This window comes from Cydia fagiglandana, chromosome 25 (genome assembly GCF_963556715.1).
Source record: "Cydia fagiglandana chromosome 25, ilCydFagi1.1, whole genome shotgun sequence".
Lineage (NCBI taxonomy): Eukaryota > Metazoa > Arthropoda > Insecta > Lepidoptera > Tortricidae > Cydia > Cydia fagiglandana.
The window spans coordinates 10,620,997-10,647,409 of NC_085956.1; the positions used below are offsets into that span (position 1 = coordinate 10,620,997).

General features: G+C 41.0%; 1 protein-coding gene across 1 annotated transcript; it reads left to right on the forward strand.

The window, feature by feature from the left end:
• The first annotated feature begins 553 nt into the window (after positions 1–553).
• LOC134677043 (F-box/LRR-repeat protein 20) lies at positions 554–23,822 on the forward strand. The gene is made up of 14 exons (XM_063535470.1): positions 554–751; positions 6,462–6,575; positions 7,228–7,311; positions 7,794–7,901; positions 9,952–10,049; positions 10,907–10,973; positions 11,742–11,844; positions 16,015–16,100; positions 17,518–17,700; positions 18,218–18,319; positions 20,425–20,512; positions 21,201–21,325; positions 22,676–22,802; positions 23,768–23,822. The coding sequence occupies exons 1-13, from the start codon at positions 722–724 to the stop codon at positions 22,781–22,783; spliced, it is 1,296 nt and encodes a 431-aa protein (XP_063391540.1). The 5' UTR covers positions 554–721; the 3' UTR covers positions 22,784–22,802; positions 23,768–23,822.
• The last annotated feature ends 2,591 nt before the right edge of the window (positions 23,823–26,413 follow it).

Sequence of the window (26,413 nt, forward strand, 5' to 3'; positions counted from 1 at the left end):
TCTTAACATTTTCAAATGAACTAGTACCAATGTGGAGACCCAGTGATAATGCATTAGGTAATTGAGTTGTTATAATTTTATTTGGTTTAATGACTTCATACGTTTAGAAACAAAAACAAAAGTAGCACATCATCCTTTATTGCATTTAATGTTACAATGCATTTACAAATGACACATCCTTACTTGACCCTTTCAGAAATACAAAGTTTAACATATTTAAATGTAGCTGCGCAGTTTACTAAAATAAATAAACCGAAAAAGATAAATATTTTCATTTCCAATTTGTTTACTAACAAACGCTGCTGAACGCATCGAGGAACTGTCAAATACGTTCGAAAACTAGTATTCATTTTAAGAATAAATTTCGACCAAGGCAATATGTAATGAAATATTCTAGTATCATATAAAACAACTACACAGATATTAATAATTTTAATTTCTCACTCTAATTTTAGTCATTTGTTGCCGTATAGTGCCATTCCTACTATTCGTAGAATGTTTCCGTCAGCTGTACATCAACTGTCATGCAGCTGTCAAACCAATTTAGTTTCCGAACGCACCGGCAGCGCTCTCAACGAAGGACGTCGTGAAAAACTAGGAAAAGCCAAATCAAAGTCGTCCATATTTGTTTGGTGCGCTCTTGCCCGCGGCTATTGAAAATTTTAGGACCAACGAGTCAGTGAAATTTTGCAGAGTGGCGAAGATTACGCCGTACCCGAGCATGAGTTACTCAGGGAGGAGTAAATTCGAGGTAGGCATCCATCGATCGACATCACTAACATGTTTGTGTTTTCGTTTTGATTAGAAACAGCTGACATATCCGTACTTATATGCAAGTACATGCCCTATTCCTTTGTTCTCCCACGCGATGATTATTAATATTTAACAGCATTAACAAAGTTAAGAAGAAAAGCGACAAAAGATCGCAAATGATAAACAATGCGCGTTGCGTTCTATTTTTAAACTTTTTTTTTAATCTTGTTTTTTTCAAGTGCGTTTTTATTATGCAAATAATATGAGGGCTGTTGTTGTTGTGCCGGTTTTATTCGGATTTGGCTGGTGATGTCGCTGGATTAAGTAATTTTCCTTTGTTAGGCAAGTGTATTGACCCCTGCGCGTACAATAACCCGCGCGCTGATACCGTTATGTAGGTAGACCGCGAAATTTAACGGCCTTGTGTGACCCTCGCGTCAGGTGTTTGCGCATGCATTAAGAAAAAAAAACAGTTGTTAAAAAAAAAGTTTATTCATTATTATAAAACTACATTATTTATGCATTCAGCCATGTTTTGGGAACTTTTGTTGAAATAAAATTAAACTAAACATTTAACTTGTTTTTTTTCATAGTATAAATGATAATAAACTTTAAATGAGTCATACTGCAATAATCAGATATGCTCGATCAACATGTTTTTATAATTTTAAGAAGGTGATTAAATGCATACTTTTAATTTGATAATTATGAGCTCCATTTCTTTACAATGATAACAATAATTTCACTTATTTAACATTGTGAAGTCCCAACTCAGTCCCAATAAGACCTAGTTTCCCCTCTGGATTAGAAGGTGAGATGTCAGTCACTTTGTAAAAACTAGTGCCTAATACAGTTCTTGGGATTAGTTGCCAAGGTTATCCCAGTCTCCCATGAGCCCTGACATGCCGAGATAATTTTAGGATAATAATAACACTATAGTTTTAAAATATAACACTTTTAACGTCGGAATTAAAGGTAAAAACAATGAAATTATATCGCGGTAGACCCGTTTGTGTAATTAAATATAGTTTCATCATCATCATCATCTCAGCCATAAGACGTCCACTGCTGAACATAGGCCTCCCCCTTGGACCTCCATTCGTACCGGTTGGAAGCCACCCGCATCCAGCGTCTTCCGGCGGCTTTAACAAGGTCGTCCGTCCATCTTGTGGGTGGACGTCCTACGCTGCGTTTGCTAGTCTGTGGTCTCCACTCGAGCACTTTTCGACCCCATCGGCCATCTTCTCTGCGCGCAATGTGGCCTGCCCATTGCCACTTCAGCTTGCTAATCCGGTGAGCTATGTCGGTGACTTTAATTCGTCTACGGATCTCCTCATTTCTGATTCGATCACGCAGAGAAACTCCGAGCATAGCCCTCTCCATAGCTCGTTGAGCGACTTTGAATTTTGAGATGAGGCCGATAGTGAAAGACCACGTTTCGGAGCCGTAAGTCATCGCTGGTAACACACATTGATTAAAGACTTTCGTCTTGAGGCACTGAGGTATGTCGGACGAAAAGACATTACGTAGTTTCCCGAACGCTGCCCAACCGAGTTGGATTCGGCGGTTGACCTCCTTCTCGAAGTTGGACCTACCTAATTGGACTACTTGTCCTAGGTAGATGTACGAGTCAACAACTTCGAGTACCGAGTTCCCAACAGAGACTGGGATGGGCACAACATTGGCATTTGACATAAGTTTCGTCTTGTCCATGTTCATTTTCAAGCCCACCCGTTGTGAAACTCGGTTGAGGTCATCGAGCATCATGCTGAGTTCCTCCATCGACTTTGCCATGACTACGATATCGTCGGCAAACCGAAGGTGAGTGATGTATTCGCCGTTGATGTTGATGCCAAGTCCTTGCCATTCCAGGAGCTTGAAGGTGTCTTCCATTACGGCAGTAAACAGTTTCGGAGAGATAACGTCTCCCTGCCTTACGCCTCTTTGCAATGGAATCGCCTTCGTGCTCTGCTCCTGTACTCGGACCGACATGGTGGCGTTACTATACAAATACTTCAACACTTCGATGTACCGATAGTCAATATGGCATCGCTGAAGAGACTCAAGCACCGCCCATGTATAAATATAGTTTAAAAATAAATAAAATAAGTTAGAAAGGGACAGCATGGTTCGTCCCTGAATCAGTGTCAAACTTTGTTTCCTTTCTGTACGGTAGTATACTATTATTTATTTTGTGGCTCTGGGCTTGGTCTACAATAAATAAGTTTCAATGTTTATGAAAAAATAACTAGAAATTGACCACAAGAAATTACTCTTAAGGCCTGTGCACACCGGCTGCGTGTGCGTGACGTGCACGTGCGGAGTTGTAGTATACAGATCCTTATGAGAGACGGCACATCGCTTGCGTGACGTGTGCGGCTCCAACATTTTAGCGCACGCACACGCGCACGTGACGCACACGCAAGCCAGTGTGGCTCGGCCTTTAGACATCAACATAGTGTTTTTGTTTGTAAACATATCTGATAAGCTATCATATCACATAAAATGTATGACTGATAAGTGTCTGCGTACCTAATGGAGCCAATTAATATTCCTTATCATACTTATTTATTTACGTTCGTGCAGTTTTAAATGTCTGTGATAAGTTTGTTTGTCATCAAAAAGAAATAATAGTTATAGGTTCTCGCGGGCTTGGTTTCCGCAACTCGACGTCATATTAATGCGCCTATTTTGCATGGTGGGTTGGCGGCACTATTCTTGCCAACCGAACTCTACCAAGAAGCCTAGCAGACCCTTGACGTTGCCGACGACTTCTGGGAGAGACCCCGGCGAGCCGAGGTGTTGTGCCCGGTATTCTGCCACCCCTGGGCATTCAAGAATGACGTGGGCGGCTGTCTCCTCTGCCTCCATGCATGCTCTGCAGAGGGGGCTATCAGTAACACGTAGGGTTAATAGGTGCTTGTTAAATGAGGCGTGGCCAGTCATTGCCCCAGCTATAAGCCGGAGCTGTGGTCTCTTCAGCTGTCGCAGCCTCCGCGACAGATTGGGAATAATAGTTAGTTTTTTAAATCGACACGACCTCGCTTGCGCCAAGACCCAGGCATGTCAGTGACGGTTTTGTTTATGATATTAACACATTCAGTGCCGAAAACCCGACTATCGGGTATTTTATGATTTCGTTCCCAGGCCGGAAGACCCGATAGTCGGGATCGTGGTACTATTGCTTTATATGCCGAAATTGTTGGGGCCTGGCCAGGGCCGTCTTAAACTATGCTGGGGCCCCTGGGCACATAAGAATTTGGGGCCCTTTAAGAAAGTAAAGAAAGCCGACAATTTTTCTACTATGATTTCTATTTATTATGGGTAATCAAATATACTGTTACTGTTTGTCTTTCGGGGCCTCCTGAGGATGAGGGCCCTGAACACGGGCGACGTAAAGTGCCCAGGAGTGCGTCCATAAATTACGTCATCGATTTTTGACCCCCCCCCCTATAATCATCCAAAAATCATGCTTCAAATGACCCCATTTCCTCCTACTTCATGCTACCGTCATCCGATGTCCGGGGGTCTGGACATCGGATGACGTCCCCTAATTTGAAATGACGTAGTTTATGAATAGCCCCCAGGTGAGTAAAGACGGTACTGGGCCTGGCGCGGTTGTCTTGTTTGGCTGTGTGGCAATGAATGTGTTAAGCGTTGAAAAGGTTAAATTGAAAAAAATAAAGAAACACCCTTATTCATTAACGTTTACTAAAGTTGACAAGCCGATAATAATAATCGTTTGTCCCTTTCCGACGTATTGATATGATGGAAAAGGACAAACAATTATTATCGGCTCCTCCTCTCCCCCCACACAACACGTGTATTTTTTTAAAATTTTTATTTCGGCCTAAGTTTAAGATAAATAGTATTGTTTATAGAAAAATCATGTTTATTTTTCTATTTTCGTTTTATAGACTCGGTATTTTCGCTTTCGCTATTTTGAAGATTTATGTTTAATGGCAGAAACTGGGGAAAACGGGCATGCCGAGTGAGTGTGTTGGGTTGCTAAAATATTGGTATGCCAATCAACTCAACCAGGTGAGGTGGGCTGATACTCTGTCGGGGGAATACAGGCTGGAGTGTGGGGTAAGGCAAGGTGGAATAACGTCTCCCAAATTGTTCAGCCTCTATGTAAATGAGCTGATAGCGGGCCTCAGCAGTATCCATGCGGGATGTTACATTGATGGCGTGTCTGCCAATAACATCAGTTACGCAGATGATATGGTGCTGCTGGCGCCGGCTGTCGGCGCGCTCGCAAAGTTGCTGAGTATTTGCGAGACGTTTGCCAAATCCCATGGCCTCGAATACAATACTAAGAAAAGTGAAGTCATGGTTTTTAAGGCAAGAAAAATCAAGCTTTACCACGCACAGCCTGTTATTCTTAATGGCATGACTCTGGCATATGTGGACAAGTTTAAATATCTTGGTCATATTATCACCAATGATCTCAAGGATGACCAGGATATTGAACGAGAACGCAGGGCATTGGCAGTTCGGGGAAATATGTTGGCCCGCAGGTTTGCTCGATGCTCCAGTAATGTCAAGGTAACGCTCTTTAGAGCATATTGCCAATCCTTTTACTCGAGCGGCTTGTGGGTTAACTATACAAAACGAGCCTACAATGCATTAAAAGTGCAGTACAACAATGCATTCAGAATGCTGTTGGGCTTACCTAGTAGATGTAGTGCATCTGGCATGTTTTGCGAAGCTAGAACAGACGGTTTTACGGCAATCATGCGCAAGAAAATAGCATCTCTGCTAGGTCGAGTTAGAAGCAGTCCCAACAGTATTCTGAATGTCATTGCTGACAAATATGATAGCCCAATTCTCGCATATTGGATTGGGCAAATTAAAGCGGTGGCAACTAGCCCTTATTGATAATTAATTATGTACTTATTCCTAATACTAACCTCTAGCTTTAAGTTTAATTTATTTGTTTTCATTTCACTGTGTTACTAACAACTATGAAGCCTGTGTTCTTCGAAATAAAGATATTTTATTATTTTTATTTTATTAACGAAACCGAGAAAAAGTATCTACTCATGTGGTAGAGGTTTTTTTCTTAATTTCGTACACTGTAGAAAAATAGACATAGACGTGAGGTTTCCTTATACCCCCCCTCTCCCAACGTGATCTATCGTGATTTTTTCGTGAACTCCCTCCCCCTATCTAACCTCGCGTGATTTGTGCACAAGCCCTAAGGGGGTTTCAAATAAATACATATTATAGTACATTTTTACACAAATTGACTAAGCCCCACGGTAAGCTCAAGAAAGCTTGTGTTGTGGGTACTCAGACCACGATATATATAATATATAAATACTTAAATACATAGAAAACAACCATGACTCAGGAACAAATATCTGTATCATCATACAAATAAATGTCCTTACCAGGATTCGAACCCAGGACCATCGGCTTCATAGGCAGGGTCGCTACCCACTAGGCCAGACCGGTATCTTCTTAGGTCGTCCCATTCGTTATTCGTCAAGTTCTTAAATTAGTCCTATTCTGCTTTCGGCACTCATTCTACATTCGTCACAGTCGTCGTTGGCTTTCAATAAAGAATGAGCTGAATGAGTGACGAAAGCAGAATAGGACTAATTTAAGAACTTGACGAAAAACGAATGGGACGACCCAAGACGATACCGCCAGACCGGTCGTCACTGTCGTCAGTGTCGTCACTTTGACTGTTTATTTGCCAGATCGGTCGGTTCTCTGGTGAAGATGAGAACCATATCAACAAGAAGTTGCCGAAGGAGCTCCTGCTGCGGATCCTGTCGTACCTGGACGTCGTGTCGCTCTGCCGCTGCGCCCAGGTAAACCTGGACCTTAACCCAGTGGCGTAGCTAGCATGGGTGGCACCCGGTGCGAAAATTGTGGGTGTCACCCCAAAATTCAATCAAAATCGTAAAATATATTTAAAAAGAGTTCTTGTAATTTTTCATTAAATAGCTCAGGATTTACTCCATCGCTTTCATTTTACGAATTTTTATAGGTGTTCACGGTCGGGTGTCAACCCTAAATGGGTGACACCCGGGGCGGACCGCCCCCGCCGCCCCCACCTAGCTACGCCACTGCCTTAACCTTAAGAGCCCTTCAACGTGCACACTAGCGCCACTGCTAAATAATCGTGATTATTTAAATTTAACGACAGCTATTTAAAAATGGGGGCCGCTACGGACTGTATTGTGTATTTAAGTAACTTTTGAATACATCAAACTAGTTTTTATGTTGCTGGATTTGCCGATCTAGGAATTCAAAACAAAACGAAGCGGACGCGGGCCGCACTTTGTTAATATTTATGACTTTATCAGACATTGTCATTTGTCAATATTACATACAAAATAGCCAGGGAGACTCGCGGGCCGCAAGTGAGAGCTTCGCGGGCCGCATGCGGCCCGCGGGCCGCTGGTTTCCGACCGCTGGCCTAGAATAATGATTTCCGTGATAAAAGCTTGTTTGTTTTAGGTATCGAAACTATGGAACATTCTGGCTCTGGACGGCTCCAACTGGCAGCGGATAGACCTCTTCGAGTTCCAGAGAGACGTCGAGGTAAGCAAATAAATAAATACATACTATTAACTCATCTTCTTCCTCGCGTTATCCCGGCATTTTGCCATGGCTCATGGCCCCCCGGGGCACAGAATTATTAATAGTACTACCGTACAGAAAGGAAACTTCCTACAAAACCGAAATTTGACAGCGGTTCTGGCTCGAATCATGCTGTCCCTTTCTAATATATGGCACTATCCCTTTCGGCAATTTAGGGTTGTCAAAAATCAAGTAATTATCTTATCTGTGGTCGTGCACGCGAAAGGAAATCAAGTGGTGCCAACGGTTGTCGGTTCTTCGTGAGATATGGCCAGCCCACTGCCACTTCAGCTTGCTAATTCTTATTTCACCAGTGAAATACTAGGTATATATATCCATAAGTTACTCCTTCTAGTCCACCATTGGTAACAAATGGGAGACCTATTTCCATATAGTTACCACTAAACTGACTAAACCAATCCACCACTATTATTTGATTCCAGGGTCCCGTTATAGAGAACATATCGCAGCGCTGCGGCGGGTTCCTTCGCCAACTGTCGCTTCGTGGATGCGAGAGCATAGCTGATGGCTCTATGAAGACCCTCGCACAGGTACACTAAGATTCCAGGATATCCCGTTATAGAGAACATATCGCAGCGCTGCGGCGGGTTCCTCCGTCAGCTGTCTCTCCGAGGGTGCGAGAGCATAGCTGATGGCTCTATGAAGACCCTCGCACAGGTACACTAAGATTCCAGGATATCCCGTTATAGAGAACATATCGCAGCGCTGCGGCGGGTTCCTCCGTCAGCTGTCTCTCCGAGGGTGCGAGAGCATAGCTGATGGCTCTATGAAGACCCTCGCACAGGTACACTAAGATTCCAGGGTCCCGTTATAGAGAACATATCGCAGCGCTGCGGCGGGTTCCTCCGTCAGCTGTCGCTTCGTGGGTGCGAGAGCATAGCTGATGGCTCTATGAAGACCCTCGCACAGGTACACTACGATTCCAGGGTCCCGTTATAGAGAACATATCGCAGCGCTGCGGCGGGTTCCTCCGTCAGCTGTCGCTCCGAGGGTGCGAGAGCATAGCTGATGGCTCTATGAAGACCCTCGCACAGGTACACTAAGATTCCAGGGTCCCGTTATAGAGAACATATCGCAGCGCTGCGGCGGGTTCCTCCGTCAGCTGTCGCTCCGAGGGTGCGAGAGCATAGCTGATGGCTCTATGAAGACCCTCGCACAGGTACACTAAGATTCCAGGGTCCCGTTATAGAGAACATATCGCAGCGCTGCGGCGGGTTCCTCCGTCAGCTGTCGCTTCGTGGGTGCGAGAGCATAGCTGATGGCTCTATGAAGACCCTCGCACAGGTACACTAAGATTCCAGGGTCCCGTTATAGAGAACATATCGCAGCGCTGCGGCGGGTTCCTCCGTCAGCTGTCGCTCCGAGGGTGCGAGAGCATAGCTGATGGCTCTATGAAGACCCTTGCACAGGTACACTAAGATTCCAGGGTCCCGTTATAGAGAACATATCGCAGCGCTGCGGCGGGTTCCTCCGTCAGCTGTCGCTTCGTGGGTGCGAGAGCATAGCTGATGGCTCTATGAAGACCCTCGCACAGGTACAGGATAGCTAAGACAATTGGTTATACACGGTGTAACATGAGGAAACCGAATAATTTTAACCACGCATTTCTGAGGTCAAAAGAAGTAAAAAATGTAATAAGAGTTTAGGTCTATTTCGCCAAAAAAAAATTTCGCCAAAAAAAATTTTTTTTTTGTTTTGTTTTTTTAATTTTTTGAATGTATTTGTACATAAAAAAATAAATGTTATTGGTAAACTTGTCACTTAAAATTGATTTCTACATTTTTTTTTTCGTAAAACCTACTTTTTGCAAAGTGTTACTTGTCACTTTTTGACATCTATCGATAAGGATATTTAGACTACGTCCCATAGCAGGAACATCACCATCAAAAAGGCTTTTTATACTATGTAACAATAAAAACTTGTTTTTTTTTTTAATTATAATATCTCTGAAACTAGGCGAATTTCAAAAAAGTTTATAGGACTTTTTTATCTCTAAATATGATCAGGAATACGCTGTTAAAATTATTCGGTTTCCTCATGTTACACCGTGTATTATGTATAATGGAGGTTTGCGTGGTATAGATACGATACTCTGTATCTTTAGGTATTTAAGAGCCCATCAACGTGCACACTAGCGCCACTGCTAAATAGTCGTGATTATTTAAATTTACGATAGGTATTTAAAAAAGGGGGCCGCTACGTACTGTATTTTGAATTTAAGTGCCTTTTGAATACATCAAACTAGTTTTTATGTTGCTGGATTGGCCGATTTTTTTCTACTAGTCGGACTACGATATTGAACATTCTTACATTTGTTACACCTTAAAGTGAGGTAAGTAGTGTCACCCAATGTATGGGACGTGCAAATTTTGGTAGCGGGTGAATTCTTTGACTGCCAGGGAGTGGCGGATGTCTACCGGGCTCAATTAGCTTAGCTTTACGTATCTGTGCTAAGTGAATTCATCCGATACCAAAATTTGCACCTTATGACATTACTTTTAATTATTAATGAATATGTACTTTTAGGTTTAAATAATTAATAGTTAAAGTTTTAATTATTAACTGATGTCTTACTCCCAGTCATGCCCGAACATCGAAGATTTGAACCTGAACAAATGCAAGAAGCTCACCGATCAAACCTGCCAGGCACTCGGCAGGCGATGCAGCAAGCTACAGAGGTCAGTATCCAACATTTTGAACGCGACAGACAAATTTTTTAGAGTTCCGTACTCAAAGGGTAAAACGGGGCCCTATCACTAAGACTCCGCTGTCCGTCCGTCCGTCCGTCTGTCACCAGGCTATATCTCGTGATCTGTAATAGCTGGACAGTTGAAATTTTCACAGATGATGTATTTCTGTTGACGCTATAATAACAAATACTAAAAAGTACGGAACCCGCGGTGGGCGAGTCCGACTCGCACTTGTCCGTTTTTTTATTGATAAAAATCTACTAAAAAGCACCCCACTTTTAGGTTGCCATTCTTCTTCCCGGCGTTATCCCGGCATTTCGCCACGGCCCATGGGAGCCTGGGGTCCGCTTGACAACTACTACTACTACTACTACTACTACTACTACTACTACTACTACTACTACTTTTACTACTACTTTTAGGTTGCCATTACGAGTATTTATTCAAAAAACTAAATTTTACCCCCGTGGCGTCAGTGGCACGGCAAATGGATGCGCCGTTTAGCGTTCAAAACTTCGAGTAATACCGGCGACACATTTTACGACAAAGAACCGAGCAATTAGGCATTTTTTCTGCTGCTGTGTTCACGCGCGCGTCTGGACTCGGTCTAGTAAAAAATCCGAGCGCAACTAGTTTTATTACTTTGCTTTGCTTTGGCATTAGCTGTAAGGTGCAATTTGTTATTTGAAATAATAAATAAATAAATAAATTACCCGCGCTAGATCTGTTGATCTTGTACCTAGGCAGAGGGGAAATTGTGCGAATGCCGCCTCCCTTCCGTGTTGCTCGAAGGTTAAAAAGGTTAGAGAATTATGTTTATGATATGAATAGTGTGTGTGTTACAGGATAAACCTGGACTCGTGCCCCAGTATCTCGGACATATCACTGAAAGCGCTGTCGGACGGATGTCCGGTAAGTTGCCCTTTACATTTTGGTAAACCGTCCTCCACCGGGGTGAATAGGGATGGCTGGGGTGAATAAGGACGAAATTTAAAATGTGATTTACCTTTTTTTTAATTTATTTATATCACAAAAATAAGGTAAATGTTGCTAATTCCGTCATAGGGGCTATTCCGTCCATTAGAGTATTTCTCGAACAACGTTGATAATTTCGTCGACAAAGCGGCCATTGCTTTTAGTTTCAGCAATTAAAAAATTGTTTTTTGTCCTACGATTGAATATTAAAGAAATATACGCTCGTAGACGAAATTAACCATATTGATCTTACAAAGAACTTAAAACTAAGATGAGCCACAGAAACTGCAAGCTTAATGTTCATTCTATGGAACTTGCTAACTATGTAAACAAACCGCCATACTGAAATCATCATTCAGTGACAGTTTCAATATGGCGGTTTGTTTACATAGTTAGCAAGTTCTATAGAATGGAACTTTAATATGATACCTACTTATATACTAGACACAATAAGGAAAAAGAAGGTAGTACCTAAGTAAACAGTTATCTGACAATTTCTTCAAAAGTACCTACACAAATTGTATCAAACAAAATTCTACTATTATTTTCAATCGAATGATACGATTTGTGTAAGTATTTTTAAAGAAATTGTCATAAAAATCACAGTTTAAATTTTGTCCCTATTCACCCCAGTCATCCCTATTCACCCCGTTTGACGGTACCTCTATAACGCCCCGTGTTACATTGAGGATTGTTTTGTTTTAGCTCCTGACCCACGTGAACGTGTCGTGGTGCCAGTCCATCACGGAGAACGGAGTGGAGGCGTTAGCTCGAGGCTGCCCTAAACTAAAGAGCTTCATATGCAGAGGTAAGTCACAGCACAGTACAGTGAAACCTGGTTAATTGGCACCTGGATAAATGGAAAACCTCAATAATTGCAACCAAAAGTCCGGTCCCGGTCCCTTGAGACCAAAAGGCCTCTATAATTGAAATTTTGGAACCTCTATAATTGCAATTTAGATTTTAGTGCTTTTCGTAATTTTGCCTCTGTAATTGACCACATCGCAACTAAGACCTCTATAATTGACACTGTGTTAAAAAAATCCGTTATTTTTGCTCTTTTTAGGGTTCCGTACGGGACCCTATTACTAAGACTTCGCTGTCCGTCCGTCCGTCCGTCCGTCCGTCCGTCCGTCCGTCCGTCCGTCCGTCTGTCACCAGGCTGTATCTCCACCTGGCACCTGGCACCTGGATAAATGGAAAACCTCAATAATTGCAACCAAAAGTCCGGTCCCGGTCCCTTGAGACCAAAAGGCCTCTATAATTGAAATTTTGGAACCTCTATAATTGCAATTTAGATTTTAGTGCTTTTCGTAATTTTGCCTCTGTAATTGACCACATCGCAACTAAGACCTCTATAATTGACACTGTGTTAAAAAAAACCGTTATTTTTGCTCTTTTTAGGGTTCCGTACCCAAAGGGTAAAACGGGACCCTATTACTAAGACTTCGCTGTCCGTCCGTCCGTCCGTCCGTCCGTCCGTCCGTCCGTCCGTCCGTCCGTCTGTCACCAGGCTGTATCTCACGAACCGTGATAGCTAGACAGTTGAAATTTTCACAGATTATGTATTTCTGTTGCCGCTATAACAACAAATACTGAAAACAGAATAAAATAAAGATTTAAATGGGGCTCCCATACAACAAACGTGATTTTTGACCAAAGTTATTTTTTTTTAAATTAAAGTTACAAGACTATATGGTTGGATTTGGGGTTGAACAAAAGATATTAAAATTTTACAGAAACAGTTTTTTTTTCATCTCTCTAGCTCTAAAAATAAAGATTTTAGACCCGGGTCAAATTTTTATTTTTAATTTTTTGATTTTTTTTTTGTCCAAATCGGTCCCAAAAAAGGTCTATGTATACGGAAATGCATTAAGCGTTTAGTACTTCGTACTAACGACAGCTCAAAACTGAAGTCCATTTTGCTTTATCTCTTACCGTTTTCGAGATATATCGTTCTGAAGGTACGAATTTACGAAAAAACTTTGCTATTAACTCCATCAGGCGCTGATGACTTTTTTGTATGGATATATTGAAATCCGACTCGCACTTGACCGTTTTACATAGATTAATTTTTTTTTTGTAATTTCGGGTTAGTAAGTTCGGGTCATGATTTATATGGTAATCATCATCATCATCATCATCATCATCATCATCATCATCATCATCATTTTCGCTTTCAGTCGCCCACTGCTGAGTATAGGCCTCTCTTCGTGTACGCCACTTATATACATGCATTTATGTGTATGGTAATATTTAGTAAGTGACATGGCATAATGTATATTGACATAATCTGTCAAACTGTCAAATTTGTTTTTTTTTGTCAAATTTAGTGTAAAGTATTATATTTTGTCATAGTTTAGTACTAAATGTCAATGTTGGGTAATTTTTTGTAGACTGCATTTCTCATCTTAAGGGCCGGCAACGCACTTGCAGCCCCAGTGATCGCTGTGCTTATGTATTTTTGGGCGAGTTTTTGGGTTTCGTATGGGAATATTTGGTACAAAGGGAGATGTTACAGTGTCCCAGTGTATATTGACATGATCTGTCAAACTGTCAAATTTGACAGTTTTTGTCAAATTTAGTGTAAGATCATATTTTGTCATGGTTAAGTACAAAATAAAATTACTTAAATATTATTATTGAATAGAATAGAATAGAATAGGTAATTATATGGTAATCATCATCATCATCATTTTCGCTTTCAGTCGCCCACTGCTGAGTATAGGCCTCTCTTCGTGTACGCCACTTATATACATGCATTTATGTGTATGGTAATATTTAGTAAGTGACATGGCATAATGTATATTGACATAATCTGTCAAACTGTCAAATTTGTTTTTTTTTGTCAAATTTAGTGTAAAGTATTATATTTTGTCATAGTTTAGTACTAAATGTCAATGTTGGGTAATTTTTTGTAGACTGCATTTCTCATCTTAAGGGCCGGCAACGCACTTGCAGCCCCAGTGATCGCTGTGCGTATGTATTTTTGGGCGAGTTTTTGGGTTTCGTATGGGAATATTTGGTACAAAGGGACATGTTACAGTGTCCCAGTGTATATTGACATGATCTGTCAAACTGTCAAATTTGACAGTTTTTGTCAAATTTAGTGTAAGATCATATTTTGTCATGGTTAAGTACAAAATAAAATTAATTAAATATTATTATTGAATAGAATAGAATAGAATAGGTAATTATATGGTAATCATCATCATCATCATCATTTTCGCTTTCAGTCGCCCACTGCTGACCTATAGGCCTCTCTTCGTGTACGCTACTTATATACATGCATTTATGTGTATGGTAATATTTAGTACAAAATGACATGGCATAATGTATATTGACATAATCTGTCAAACTGTCAAATTTGTTCGTTTTTGTCAAATTTAGTGTAAAGTATTATATTTTGTCATAGTTTAGTACTAAATGTCAATGTTGGGTAATTTTTTGTAGACTGCATTTCTCATCTTAAGGGCCGGCAACGCACTTGCAGCCCCAGTGATCGCTGTGCTTATATATTTTTGGGCGACTTTTTGGGTTTCGTATGGGAAATTTTTGGTACAAAGTGACATGTTATAGTGTCCCAGTGTATATTGACATGATCTGTCAAACTGTCAAATTTGACAGTTTTTTTGTCAAATTTAGTGTAAGATCATATTTTGTCATGGTTAAGTACAAAATAAAATTACTTAAGTATTATTGTTGACAGATACTGTCAAATGGGATGTTGTTTGACAGAATCTGTAAGAATCTTGAAAGTTGAAAGTTTTTTAATAAATATGGATCTTGCTTACGCAGCGTCTTATGTAGGCGAACATCGCGCGATCCCGAAGCGAAACGGCGGGACGCGGCGCGAGGCGGCTCAATCAATCCTTTGATGCCCATAGAAGTGTCCTATGTAAGCGATCTCGTTGTGACCGCGGTGCGGCGCGATTTGATGAATGCTGATGGTCCTCGTTATTATGCTCAAGGCATTAGTCTTAAATAGTAGGTACTTAAGATAAGGTGTTGTATAGTAATCAAAGTGAATGAGGTTCAGTCGGCACGCGTTGATGTCTTTTTAAATTTTGTTTGTTTCATAGGAGTTTCTTTAGGAAATTTTGTTTTTAGGGTTCCGTACCCAAAGGGTAAAACGGGATCCTATTACTAAGACTCCGCTGTCCGTCCGTCCGTCCGTCCGTCCGTCACCAGGCTGTATCTCACGAACCGTGATAGCTAGACAGCTGATATTTTCACAGTTGACGTATTTCTGTTGCCGCTATTACAACAAATACTAAAAACATAATAAAATAAAGATTTAAGTGGGGCTCCCATACAACAAACGTCATTTTTGACCGAAGTTAAGCAACGTCGGGTGGGGTCAGTACTTGGATGGGTGACCGTTTTTTTAGATAATGGTACGGAACCCTTCGTGTGCGAGTCCGACTCGCACTTGGCCGGTTTTTTTACCTCTATTATTGAAACGAGTCTTACTTATTACTTATATGTATAAGTAATAGTACAGTCATCAGCAATAGTATCTTACACAACTAGGGCCGCAAAAATATGTGACACGTTCTTATTTGGAGCGCAATAAGAGCGCGTCATATATTTTTGCGGCCCTAGTTGTGTAAGATACTATTGCTGATGACTGTACTGCCGTACAGAAATGACGCTTCCTACAAAACCGAAGTTTGACAGCTTTTCAGGATAATATCCCTTTCTAATATATGGCATTAACCCTTTCGGCTATTTAGGGTTGTCAAGATTCAAGTAATTATCTGTGGTCGTGCACGCAAAGGGACGTCAAATTGTTTGTGTAATTTTAAACCGTTTGTGTAATTAAATATGTGTACAAAACGCGAGAGTTTAAAGTGTTATATGTCAAATTGTGCCACCCTAATAATTGCTCGGAGCAATGCTGAGCCGAACGGAGCCGAGTTTGCCCGAAGTCAGGAGTGTCTCCCCACTGGCCTAATATAGAGTTTTTGTTTGTCAGGCTGCAAGAATGTGAACGACAGAGCTGTGTCGTGCCTAGCCACATACTGTCCGGACCTGGAGGTGCTCAACGTACAGGGCTGTGAAGTAAGTGCCTTCTAAGTGTGCTATGATGACAGTTACCCGGCTATGACGACAGTTACCCGGCTATGATGACAGTCAACCACAGAGCTGTGTCGTGTCTAGCCACATACTGCCCGGACCTGGAGGTGCTCAACGTACAGGGCTGCGAAGTAAGAGCCTTCTAAGTTCGCTATGATGACAGTTACCCGGCTATGATGACAGTTACCCGGCTATGATGACAGTTACCCGGCTATGATGACAGTTACCCGGCTTTGATGAATGTGAAGGACAGAGCTGTGTCGTGTCTAGCCACATACTGTCCGGACCTGGAGGTGCTTAACGTACAGGGCTGCGAAGTAAGTGCCTTTTTAGGGTTCCGTACCCGAAGGGTAAAAACGGGACCCTATTTCTAAGACTCCGATGTCCGTCCATCTGTCTGTCACCAGGCTGTATCTCATGAACCGTGATAGCTACACAGTTGAAATTTTCACTGATGATGTATTTCTGTTGCCGCTAAAACAACAAATACTAAAAACAAAATAAAATAATTATTTAAGTGGGGCTCCCATACAACAAATGTGATTTGTTTCGCCGTTTTTTGGCTAATGGTACGGAACCTTTCGTGCGCGAGTCTCGCACTTGGCCGGTTTTAAATAATGATTGCTGCTCCTCTTAGACCAAGAAATATATAAAAAATAAATTTATAGTTGGTCTAAACTCTGCATGGACTTTGCATTTTTAATTTCCATGTGTTTTAGCTTAGAGTTCTGGACTCTATTATAATTATGATATCATTTTTAAACGCGTTTAAGGTAGAAGTACTAGTGCTCGACGCTGCACCTTATATGCTTTAGCTGACTTAGACAACGTAATTTTTATTCTGGAAGTATAGCTGGTCAAGCAAATCTTGTCAGTAAAAAAAGGGCGCGAAATTCAAATTTTCTATGGCGCGATATCCCTTCGCGCCTACATTTTTCAAATTTGCCGCCTTTTTCTACTGACAAGATCTGCTTGACCAAGTATAGGTATTTTTTCAATTCCGACACGGCCATCCTGCAGGAAGCATGTCCTCTTGTGCATGCAGAAACATGATTTGTGTAATTTGTGATTTTATGCATTTTGTAAATCTATTTGCATTTTTACATTATTTTATTAAATTATATTGTGTATTTCGGAATATGATGAAATCGTGTATTAATTTTTATATTTATTTATATAACACATTTTAAAAATAAGTTACGGCAAATATGTAACAATTATGAATCTAATACGATCATTATTTTTCTGCTTTCATAAGTAATTTATTGATTTTTAAAAAGCGTTTTTCAATTAAAAGATATGTCAAGATCGCTTACCTTCTTTCAAGTTCTTTCTAATGCAAAACGAACTATAAGATTATAATAAAAAACCGTTGTGATTTCCTATGTTTCATCTCTTTCAGAGCCTAACAGACGAGTCCATATCGAAGCTGAACGGCGGCATGCGGCTGCTCTGCGTGTCGGGGTGTTCGCGGCTGACGGACGCCTCCCTCGCGGCGCTGGCGGCGCGCTGCCCCGAGCTGGTGACGCTGGAGCTGGCGCAGTGCACGCAGCTCACGGACGCCGGCTTCCAGGCCCTGGCCCGGGTGGGTACTGTAGCTCTACTACTAGTGTACAGAGATCTAAGAGAGAGAGAGAACACCAGGACGTATTTAGTAGAAAAAGGAGCGAAATTCAAATTTTCTGAGACGATATCCTTTCGCGCCTACATTTTTCATATTTGCCGCATTTTTCTACTGGCAAAATCTGCTTGACCAACTATATATCACAACACAGGTCAAAATTTGTGTAAGATTGGACCATAATGAATAACCCTTTGTTTTTATTAACCGACGAAAAAAAAACAAACAATCACATAATATTAGTAGAATTTCCAAATAAAACTCGCCACTCGTTGCGAATTTCCTATTTTTCACACTTGTATCGTATTTGCAAATTACCTCGCTTTACAGTGCCTATGGCCCTTTAAATTTTCGTTTTACATTACATATGGCTCTTTAAATTTTCGACGCAGTCACGTAATGTGCTTATTATAGCACAGGGTGTCGTAATGAAGCACCAGATGTACTGTATAAAATGTTTGATGTGTGTATTGTATTGCAGAGTTGTCGCATGTTGGAGCGGATGGACCTGGAGGAGTGCGTGCTCATCACGGACGTGACGCTAGTGCACCTGGCCATGGGCTGCCCCCGGCTCGAGAAACTGGTAACATTGTATTGCAGAGTTGTCGCATGCTGGAGCGGATGGACGTGGAGGAGTGCGTGCTCATCACGGACGTGACGCTAGTGCACCTGGCCATGGGCTGCCCGCGGCTCGAGAAACTGGTAACATTGTATTGCAGAGTATTGTATTGCAGAGTTGTCGCATGCTGGAGCGGATGGACCTGGAGGAGTGCGTGCTCATCACGGACGTGACGCTAGTGCACCTGGCCATGGGCTGCCCCCGGCTCGAGAAACTGGTAACATTGTATTGCAGAGTTGTCGCATGCTGGAGCGGATGGACGTGGAGGAGTGCGTGCTCATCACGGACGTGACGCTAGTGCACCTGGCCATGGGCTGCCCCCGGCTCGAGAAACTGGTAACATTGTATTGCAGAGTATTGTACTGCAGAGTTGTCGCATGCTGGAGCGGATGGACCTGGAGGAGTGCGTGCTCATCACGGACGTGACGCTAGTGCACCTGGCCATGGGCTGCCCCCGGCTCGAGAAACTGGTAACATTGTATTGCAGAGTATTGTACTGCAGAGTTGTCGCATGCTGGAGCGGATGGACCTGGAGGAGTGCGTGCTCATCACGGCCGTGACGCTAGTGCACCTGGCCATGGGCTGCCCCCGGCTCGAGAAACTGGTAACATTGTATTGCAGAGTATTGTACTGCAGAGTTGTCGCATGCTGGAGCGGATGGACCTGGAGGAGTGCGTGCTCATCACGGACGTGACGCTAGTGCACCTGGCCATGGGCTGCCCCCGGCTCGAGAAACTGGTAACATTGTATTGCAGAGTATTGTACTGCAGAGTTGTCGCATGCTGGAGCGGATGGACCTGGAGGAGTGCGTGCTCATCACGGACGTGACGCTAGTGCACCTGGCCATGGGCTGCCCCCGGCTCGAGAAACTGGTAACATTGTATTGCAGAGTATTGTACTGCAGAGTTGTCGCATGCTGGAGCGGATGGACCTGGAGGAGTGCGTGCTCATCACGGACGTGACGCTAGTGCACCTGGCCATGGGCTGCCCCCGGCTCGAGAAACTGGTAACATTTATACTAATGTAACAACTACGGCAGACTACCCACATCTTAAGTAATAATTTCTGATTGATTTCATTTTTATCAAGTTTTGCGGGTACTGCAACATTGCCAGAATCAGGTATAAAACGCGGCCCTCCTACCCGGAGCAGTCAGTCCTCACCGTCGATTGAAACTGTAAACACTTCAAGTGAAGTTGAAGTTAGAATAAATTGTATTATTCTAAGTTAGAATAAAGTCAAGTGCTATATTATAAAGTTGTTTTTGTGTTTATCCCTGTGGAGGTTTCACTGATATCTGGGAGACCTAACTTTGGTTGGAAAACATAAAAACTGAACAATGCGCGTTTTCCCAAAGATAAGACCTAGCTAGATCGATTTATCGTCCCCGAAAACCCCCATATAGCAAATATTATCGAAATCGTTAGAGCCGTTTCCGAGATCCCCGAAATATATATAAATTGCTCGTTTAAAGGTACTATAAGATAGTTCGTTTTTTAGGATCCGTATCCCAAAGAATAATAAAAACGGGACCCTATTACTAGGACTCCTCTGTCCGTTTGTCTGTCTGTCTATCCGTCCGTCTGTCTGTCTGTCTGTCACCAGGCTGTATCTCATGAACCGTGATAGGTAGGCAGCTAAAATTTTCACAGAAGTGTTTTTCCGCTATAACAACAAATACTAATAAAACCGGGCAAGTGCGAGTCGGACTCGCGCACGAAGGGTTCCGTACCATAATGCAAAAAAGGCAAAAAAAAAAACGGTCAGCCATCCAAGTACTGACCCCGCCCGACGTTGCTTAACTTCGGTCAAAAATCACGTTTGTTGTATGGGAGTTCAACTTAAATCTATATTTTATTCTGTTTTTACTATTTGTTGTTATAGCGGCACCAGAAATACATCATCTGTGAAAATTTCAACTGTCTAGCTATCACGGTTCGTGAGATATAGCCTGGTGACAGACGGACGGACGGACAGCAGAGTCTTAGTAATAGGGTCCCGTTTTATCCTTTGGGTACGAAACCCTAAAAACCATATAATAAATATATAAAGGCTGTGGTTGTTCGCAGACGTTATCTCACTGCGAGCTGATAACTGACAACGGCATCAAGCAGCTGTCCCTGTCCCCCTGCGCCGCGGAGCACCTCACCGTGTTGGGTATGTCGAAATAACATCTACAGCACATCTGGTACGACACCATGTGCTATAATAAGCACATTACGTAACTACGTCGAAAATGGGGTTGGCAACTGTCAAAGATTTGCATAGATGGCGCCATCATAGCTTGCCCCTTTTTCTATGAGATTTGGCTTGAAGGGCTGGCATCCAGGGTAGTAAAAAAACAAAAATTTGACACAATTCTAGGGATTGGCAGGGCAGAAGACGCTGGTTCGATTCCAGCCTGGGGCACTGGAGGCTTAGGTCACTTTTTCTTGGTATACCGGGTGTGGCCTGTAATACGAGCAAAAAATTTAACTGTAGGCTGTACTTCTTATACTGACCAACGTTTGTTCAGCAACTTTTAAAAATAACTTGTGGTTTGATCTTTAATACACTTTAAAGTTTATTCTAAGACGCAATGTATTGCGAGTTTTGTTATTTTTAAGGCGTGACAAGCAACGTCAATCACAATAATATGGCGTGGCGATGGCGTCCATTGAAGATAATATTTATTTTGTATGAAAAATAGGGACTCAAAACACTTCATAATTTTTAAAAGTTGTTGAACAAAAGTGTCACCGTTTGAGGAGTACAATCTATTATATTTTGATTATTTGCTCGTGTTACAGGCCACACCCGGTATGATATTTATTTCAGTTTATAATTGACACTGAGTTGTTTCCAGGTCTAGACAATTGTCCGCTGGTGACGGACGGGGCGCTGGAACACCTGACCTCGTGCCACAACCTGCAGCTGATCGAGTTATACGACTGCCAGCTGGTCACTAGGAACGCTATCCGGAAACTTAGGGTATGTACCACCATACTTTAACTAGGCACAAAAATAGTATACAATAAATATTAAGGAAATAATGGAAATACTTGCTCGCTTCTGTAAGAATCGAATTAACTCACCCCGCGGCGGCCGATTGACGCATTAGCCCCCGCCTCACGTGACCGCAACCATATATGATGCGCAGACAGATGGGACTGATTCATATGACTGACCGCAACCATATATGATGCGCAGACAGATGGGACTGATTCATATGACTGACCGCAACCATATATGATGCGCAGACAGATGGGACTGATTCATATGACTGACCGCAACCATATATGATGCGCAGACAGATGGGACTGATTCATATGACTGACCGCAACCATATATGATGCGCAGACAGATGGGACTGATTCATATGACTGACCGCAACCATATATGATGCGCAGACAGATGGGACTGATTCATATGACTGACCGCAACCATATATGATGCGCAGACAGATGGGACTGATTCATATGACTGACCGCAACCATATATGATGCGCAGACAGATGGGACTGATTCATATGACTGCATTTATTCCCATCTGTGCCCGGCGGGACAAATCGGAATACACCGTGGTATTGGATACTTTTCTTGTGTAGGGTTATTGCGCTAGTTTTCGTCCACTTGACGAAACTTGAATAACACAAATTTGGACTTACTGCAATTCTTAATGTTAACCCCCTTATTCACAAACGTTTACTAAAGTTGACAAGCCGATAATAATCGTTTGTCCCTTTCCACCGTATTGGTGTGATAGGACAAACGGTTATTATCGGCTTGTCAACTTTAGTAAACGTTTATGAATGAGGGTGTTAAACAATATATCTTATATCTACATAAAAATGATATGATAAACATAATTTTAATTTTTTTTGTTTGTTTTTGATTATTCTTAACTAACATAGCCTTTTTTAAGTTTTGTAATATAACTAACATTTTTATGGACTTACTTAGTGTGAAATAAACGATTTTTATTTTTATTTTTTTTATATGTTGCAAATAGCAAATTAAAAGTGAAATATATTATATGGCGGTCAGCAAACAATAATCAGCGCGTGTAACTTAGTATAGATTAGAGCACGCACTGATTCAGTCGAGATATATATATAGATTATATATTGAGAGATATATATAGACTTGTGATGTAAAGATAACAGGATGTATAAAACGCTTAGGTATGATTGAATAAATCAGTCTAAGATTACCAGTCAACGGAGACTCACTCTACCCAGTCCCTCTAAAATATTATTTGCTAATCCTACGTGGACGAAAACTAGAGCATGGAAGGAAACTAACGCAATGGCCCTATATGACATGTATGTGTTGTGTGCAGAACCACCTGCCCAACATAAAGGTGCACGCGTACTTCGCGCCGGTGACGCCGCCGGCGGCGGGCGGCGCCGCGCGGCCCCGCTACTGCCGCTGCTGCGACATCATATGATCGACCACCACGCTCAACGGTAATACCAAACACATATGTAGCTTCGTATAAGATGAATAAAGTCTAAGAAAAAACCGGGCAAGTGCGAGTCCAACTCGCGCACCAAGGGTTCCGTACCATAATGCAAAAAAAGGCAAAAAAAAAACGGTCACCCATCCAAGTACTGACCCCGCCCGACGTTGCTTAACTTCGGTCAAAAATTACGTTTGTTGTATGGGAGCCCCACTTAAATATTTTCTTTATTCTGTTTTTAGTATTTGTTGTTATAGCGGCAATAGAAATACGTCATCTGTGAAAATTTCAACTGTCTAGCTATCATGGTTCGTGAGATACAGCCTGGTGACAGACGGACGGACGGACAGCGAAGTCTTAGTAATAGGGTCCCGTTTTACCCTTTGGGTACGAAACCCTAAAAATGTGCATGTTCCAAAAAGTTACAAAACTTGTCGGATATATCGTCGGGTGACAAGCAAAAGTCACTAACTAACACCATTGAAATTATTGGATAATAAACCGTATTACAAGTGTAATAAATTGCATTGTTACTTTAATTTTTTGATAGTACTTAGTGACTTTTGCTTGTCACCCGACGATATCAGAAAAAAATTCGCAGTAAATAAAATAAACTTTTATTTTTTTAATTCGATGCACATACAAAAATACAAATACAAATTATGACAACCGGTTGAACCGGTCTGGCCTAGTGGGTAGTGACCCTGCCTGTGAAGCCGATGGTCCTGGGTTCGAATCCCAGTAATGGCATTTATTTGTGTGATGTGATGACATAGATATTTGTTCCTTAGTCATGGTTGTTTTCTATGTATTTAAATATTTGTGTATTATATATATCGTTGTCTGAGTACCCACAACACAAGCCTTCTTGAGCTTACTGTGGGACTTAGTCAATCCGTGTAAGAATGTCCTATAAATAAATAAATACTTATTATTTATTTATTTACTATAATCTTATTATTATCTTTCAAGGTGGTAACGTGAACCGGTAAATCTTCGCGTCGTCATACTTCCGAATAGTGCTGTACCGGGTGTGGCCTGTAATATGAGCAAAAAATTTAACTGCAGGCTGTACTCCTCATACTGACCAACATTTGTTCAGCGACTTTTAAAAATAACTTGTGGTTTCATTTTTAATACACTTTAAAGTTTATTCTAAGACGCAATGTATTGCGAATTTTGTTACGTTTAAGGCGTGACAAGCAACGTCAATCACAATGATATGGCGCGGCAATGGCGTCCAATGAAGATAATATTTATTTTGTATGAAAAATAGGGAGTCTAAATACTTCATCATTTTTAAAAGTTGTTGAACTAAAGTGTCACCGTTTGAGGAGTACAATCTATGTTTTAGTTATTTGCTCGTGTTACAGGCCACACCCGGTATACACCGTGCTGCTCGGTACTACAGGATTATGAGATATGAGTGCTGGGACTAATGGTCTACATAGGTGTGCGATTTGTCACGTTTTTACGGCATTTTTCGTCAACGCAGTAAATAAAATAAACTTCGTCGTTTTCGTCGACTCGGGCAAGGCTCGGAACCGATTTAACTATTTTCTTGGCAATGTATCATATAAGATACATAATTTTACACCCCTACTTTTGTATTTTGTTTTATAAGCATTTGTTTTTTGCTTTATCAGGCGCAAGGCGCATGTGAGGCTTAAACTCACGTATTATTTTAATTTTTCTAATTAAAACGTTAAAGGGACCGGTTTTAAAGCTTCTATACCGGTTCCGCAAAACCTTGAAAAGCCATTTTGAAAATAACAGTTTTTGGAACAAAACTGAAAATGTTTTATGTCACAGATAAATAATTTAACCGGTATCCGAGCCTTGTTTTACTAGCACGACTAATTGAAAAACCGGTAAAGTCGGTAATGGTCATGAATGTCTCTAATATCATAGCTATATGGGCGTAAAGGGAATGAGTTAAATAAAAGAAAGAAAGAGGAAATATTAATACACCGAGGGCCGATTGCATAACAACATGTAATATTAATTATATGAATGTAAAAATGTCCATATTGTAATAAATACCAGCATGTATTCAATACTGTTTCATAGTGAAGTTAGTCTTAAGATAGCTAATTTCTATTTAGGGTTCTGAAGCGACAGTTATTGGTGGAACACTTGAAAAGTGCCCTTCGTCTATGTAGTTATATTCTGAACTCATTTTACGTCTGAAATGGAATTTGTAACATTTTATGTTAGGAGGGAAGTGGGAGATTGCTTATCTATATAAATGCGGTTACCGTTATCTTCTCTGGATATTAGGAATATGGAAAATTAGCATTAGCATTAGCATTATGGAAAAAAAATACAAAATTTGATGTACCTATATTAACCATTATACTTACGAGCCTGACTTCGATTTTTTTATTAAACGTTTTTTGGTGTTAGACGCGAAAAAAAAATTACTAAGTTCTTAAAACTTGTATAAAAATAAAGAAGACAAAGAGCATAGCTGTGGTTAAATACATCAAATTGTGTTAAAATATCTTCTTAATATTAATATCCAGAGAGGAAAATATGGACTATGTTTGTATAGAGAAGGGGCGGCCACTTACCTAACATATACTAGTGTATCATATACGAAATTGTCGAAAGTCCGTCTATTTGTGTTGTTTGAATCATTCTAAGTTGTATAATAATAATAATCCTTTTGAGTTAAAAAATAGGATTATTTAACCTTTTCTCTGCCACTACAGTTTAAAAACAAAAGTGCATTTTTACAAGTCATTTTATACCGAAAATGACTTCTAAGAGGTTAAGAAAAGGAAAGAAGGTTAGTTTATCCCTTCCATGTCTTTAATTTACTAAACATATTTTTCCTTATGTATCTTAAAAGATACATATTTTCCTTATGTATCTTATAAGATACATAAAAATGCCGGGATGGTTACGTACATAATTGTTTTAAATGTTAGTTGACAAGATACATTTACTATGTTCAGTCGCCATCAGATATATCGGAGCGGCTGAGGTGCTCACAAATATCTGAACACGCCCCTATTGTCAAGGCGAGGCGTGCTCAGATATTTTTGAGCATTTCCGCCGCTCGGATATATTTAATGGCGACTGATCATATACTGAGTATGTTATTTAAAAATACGATTTTCTAACCAGGGTAATTCGCCAGTGGCCGGTTTTAGTAATTGACCACCAAATGAATTCTGTTTATATTGAATTCTATTTACATATTAACAGAATTAATTTTAGTATAAAGTTTCAATAACTTTAATAACTAGCCGCCTTATACTAAAATGAATTCTGTTTATAGGTGAATAGAATTCATTTTTAGTTTAGGGCGGCCAGTTACTGGCGAATTACACCATATATGAACGAATTAATAATGTCACACTTTATTTGATTTTGAATCGTATGTTTCAATAAGTATAACATATATGTGAAGGCTTTAAGATTGCTAATTAGTTATGTTAAATGTTAAGGTTTCTAGTTAACATTGGCGGGGTGTTACACTGTAGGGTTGAATATGGTTTATTTTAGGATTTTAGCTGCAAAAGGTGGTATCGTCTTGGGTCGTCCCATTCGTTTTTCGTCAAGTTCTTAAATTAGTCCTATTCTACTTTCGTCACTCATTCTACATTGAAA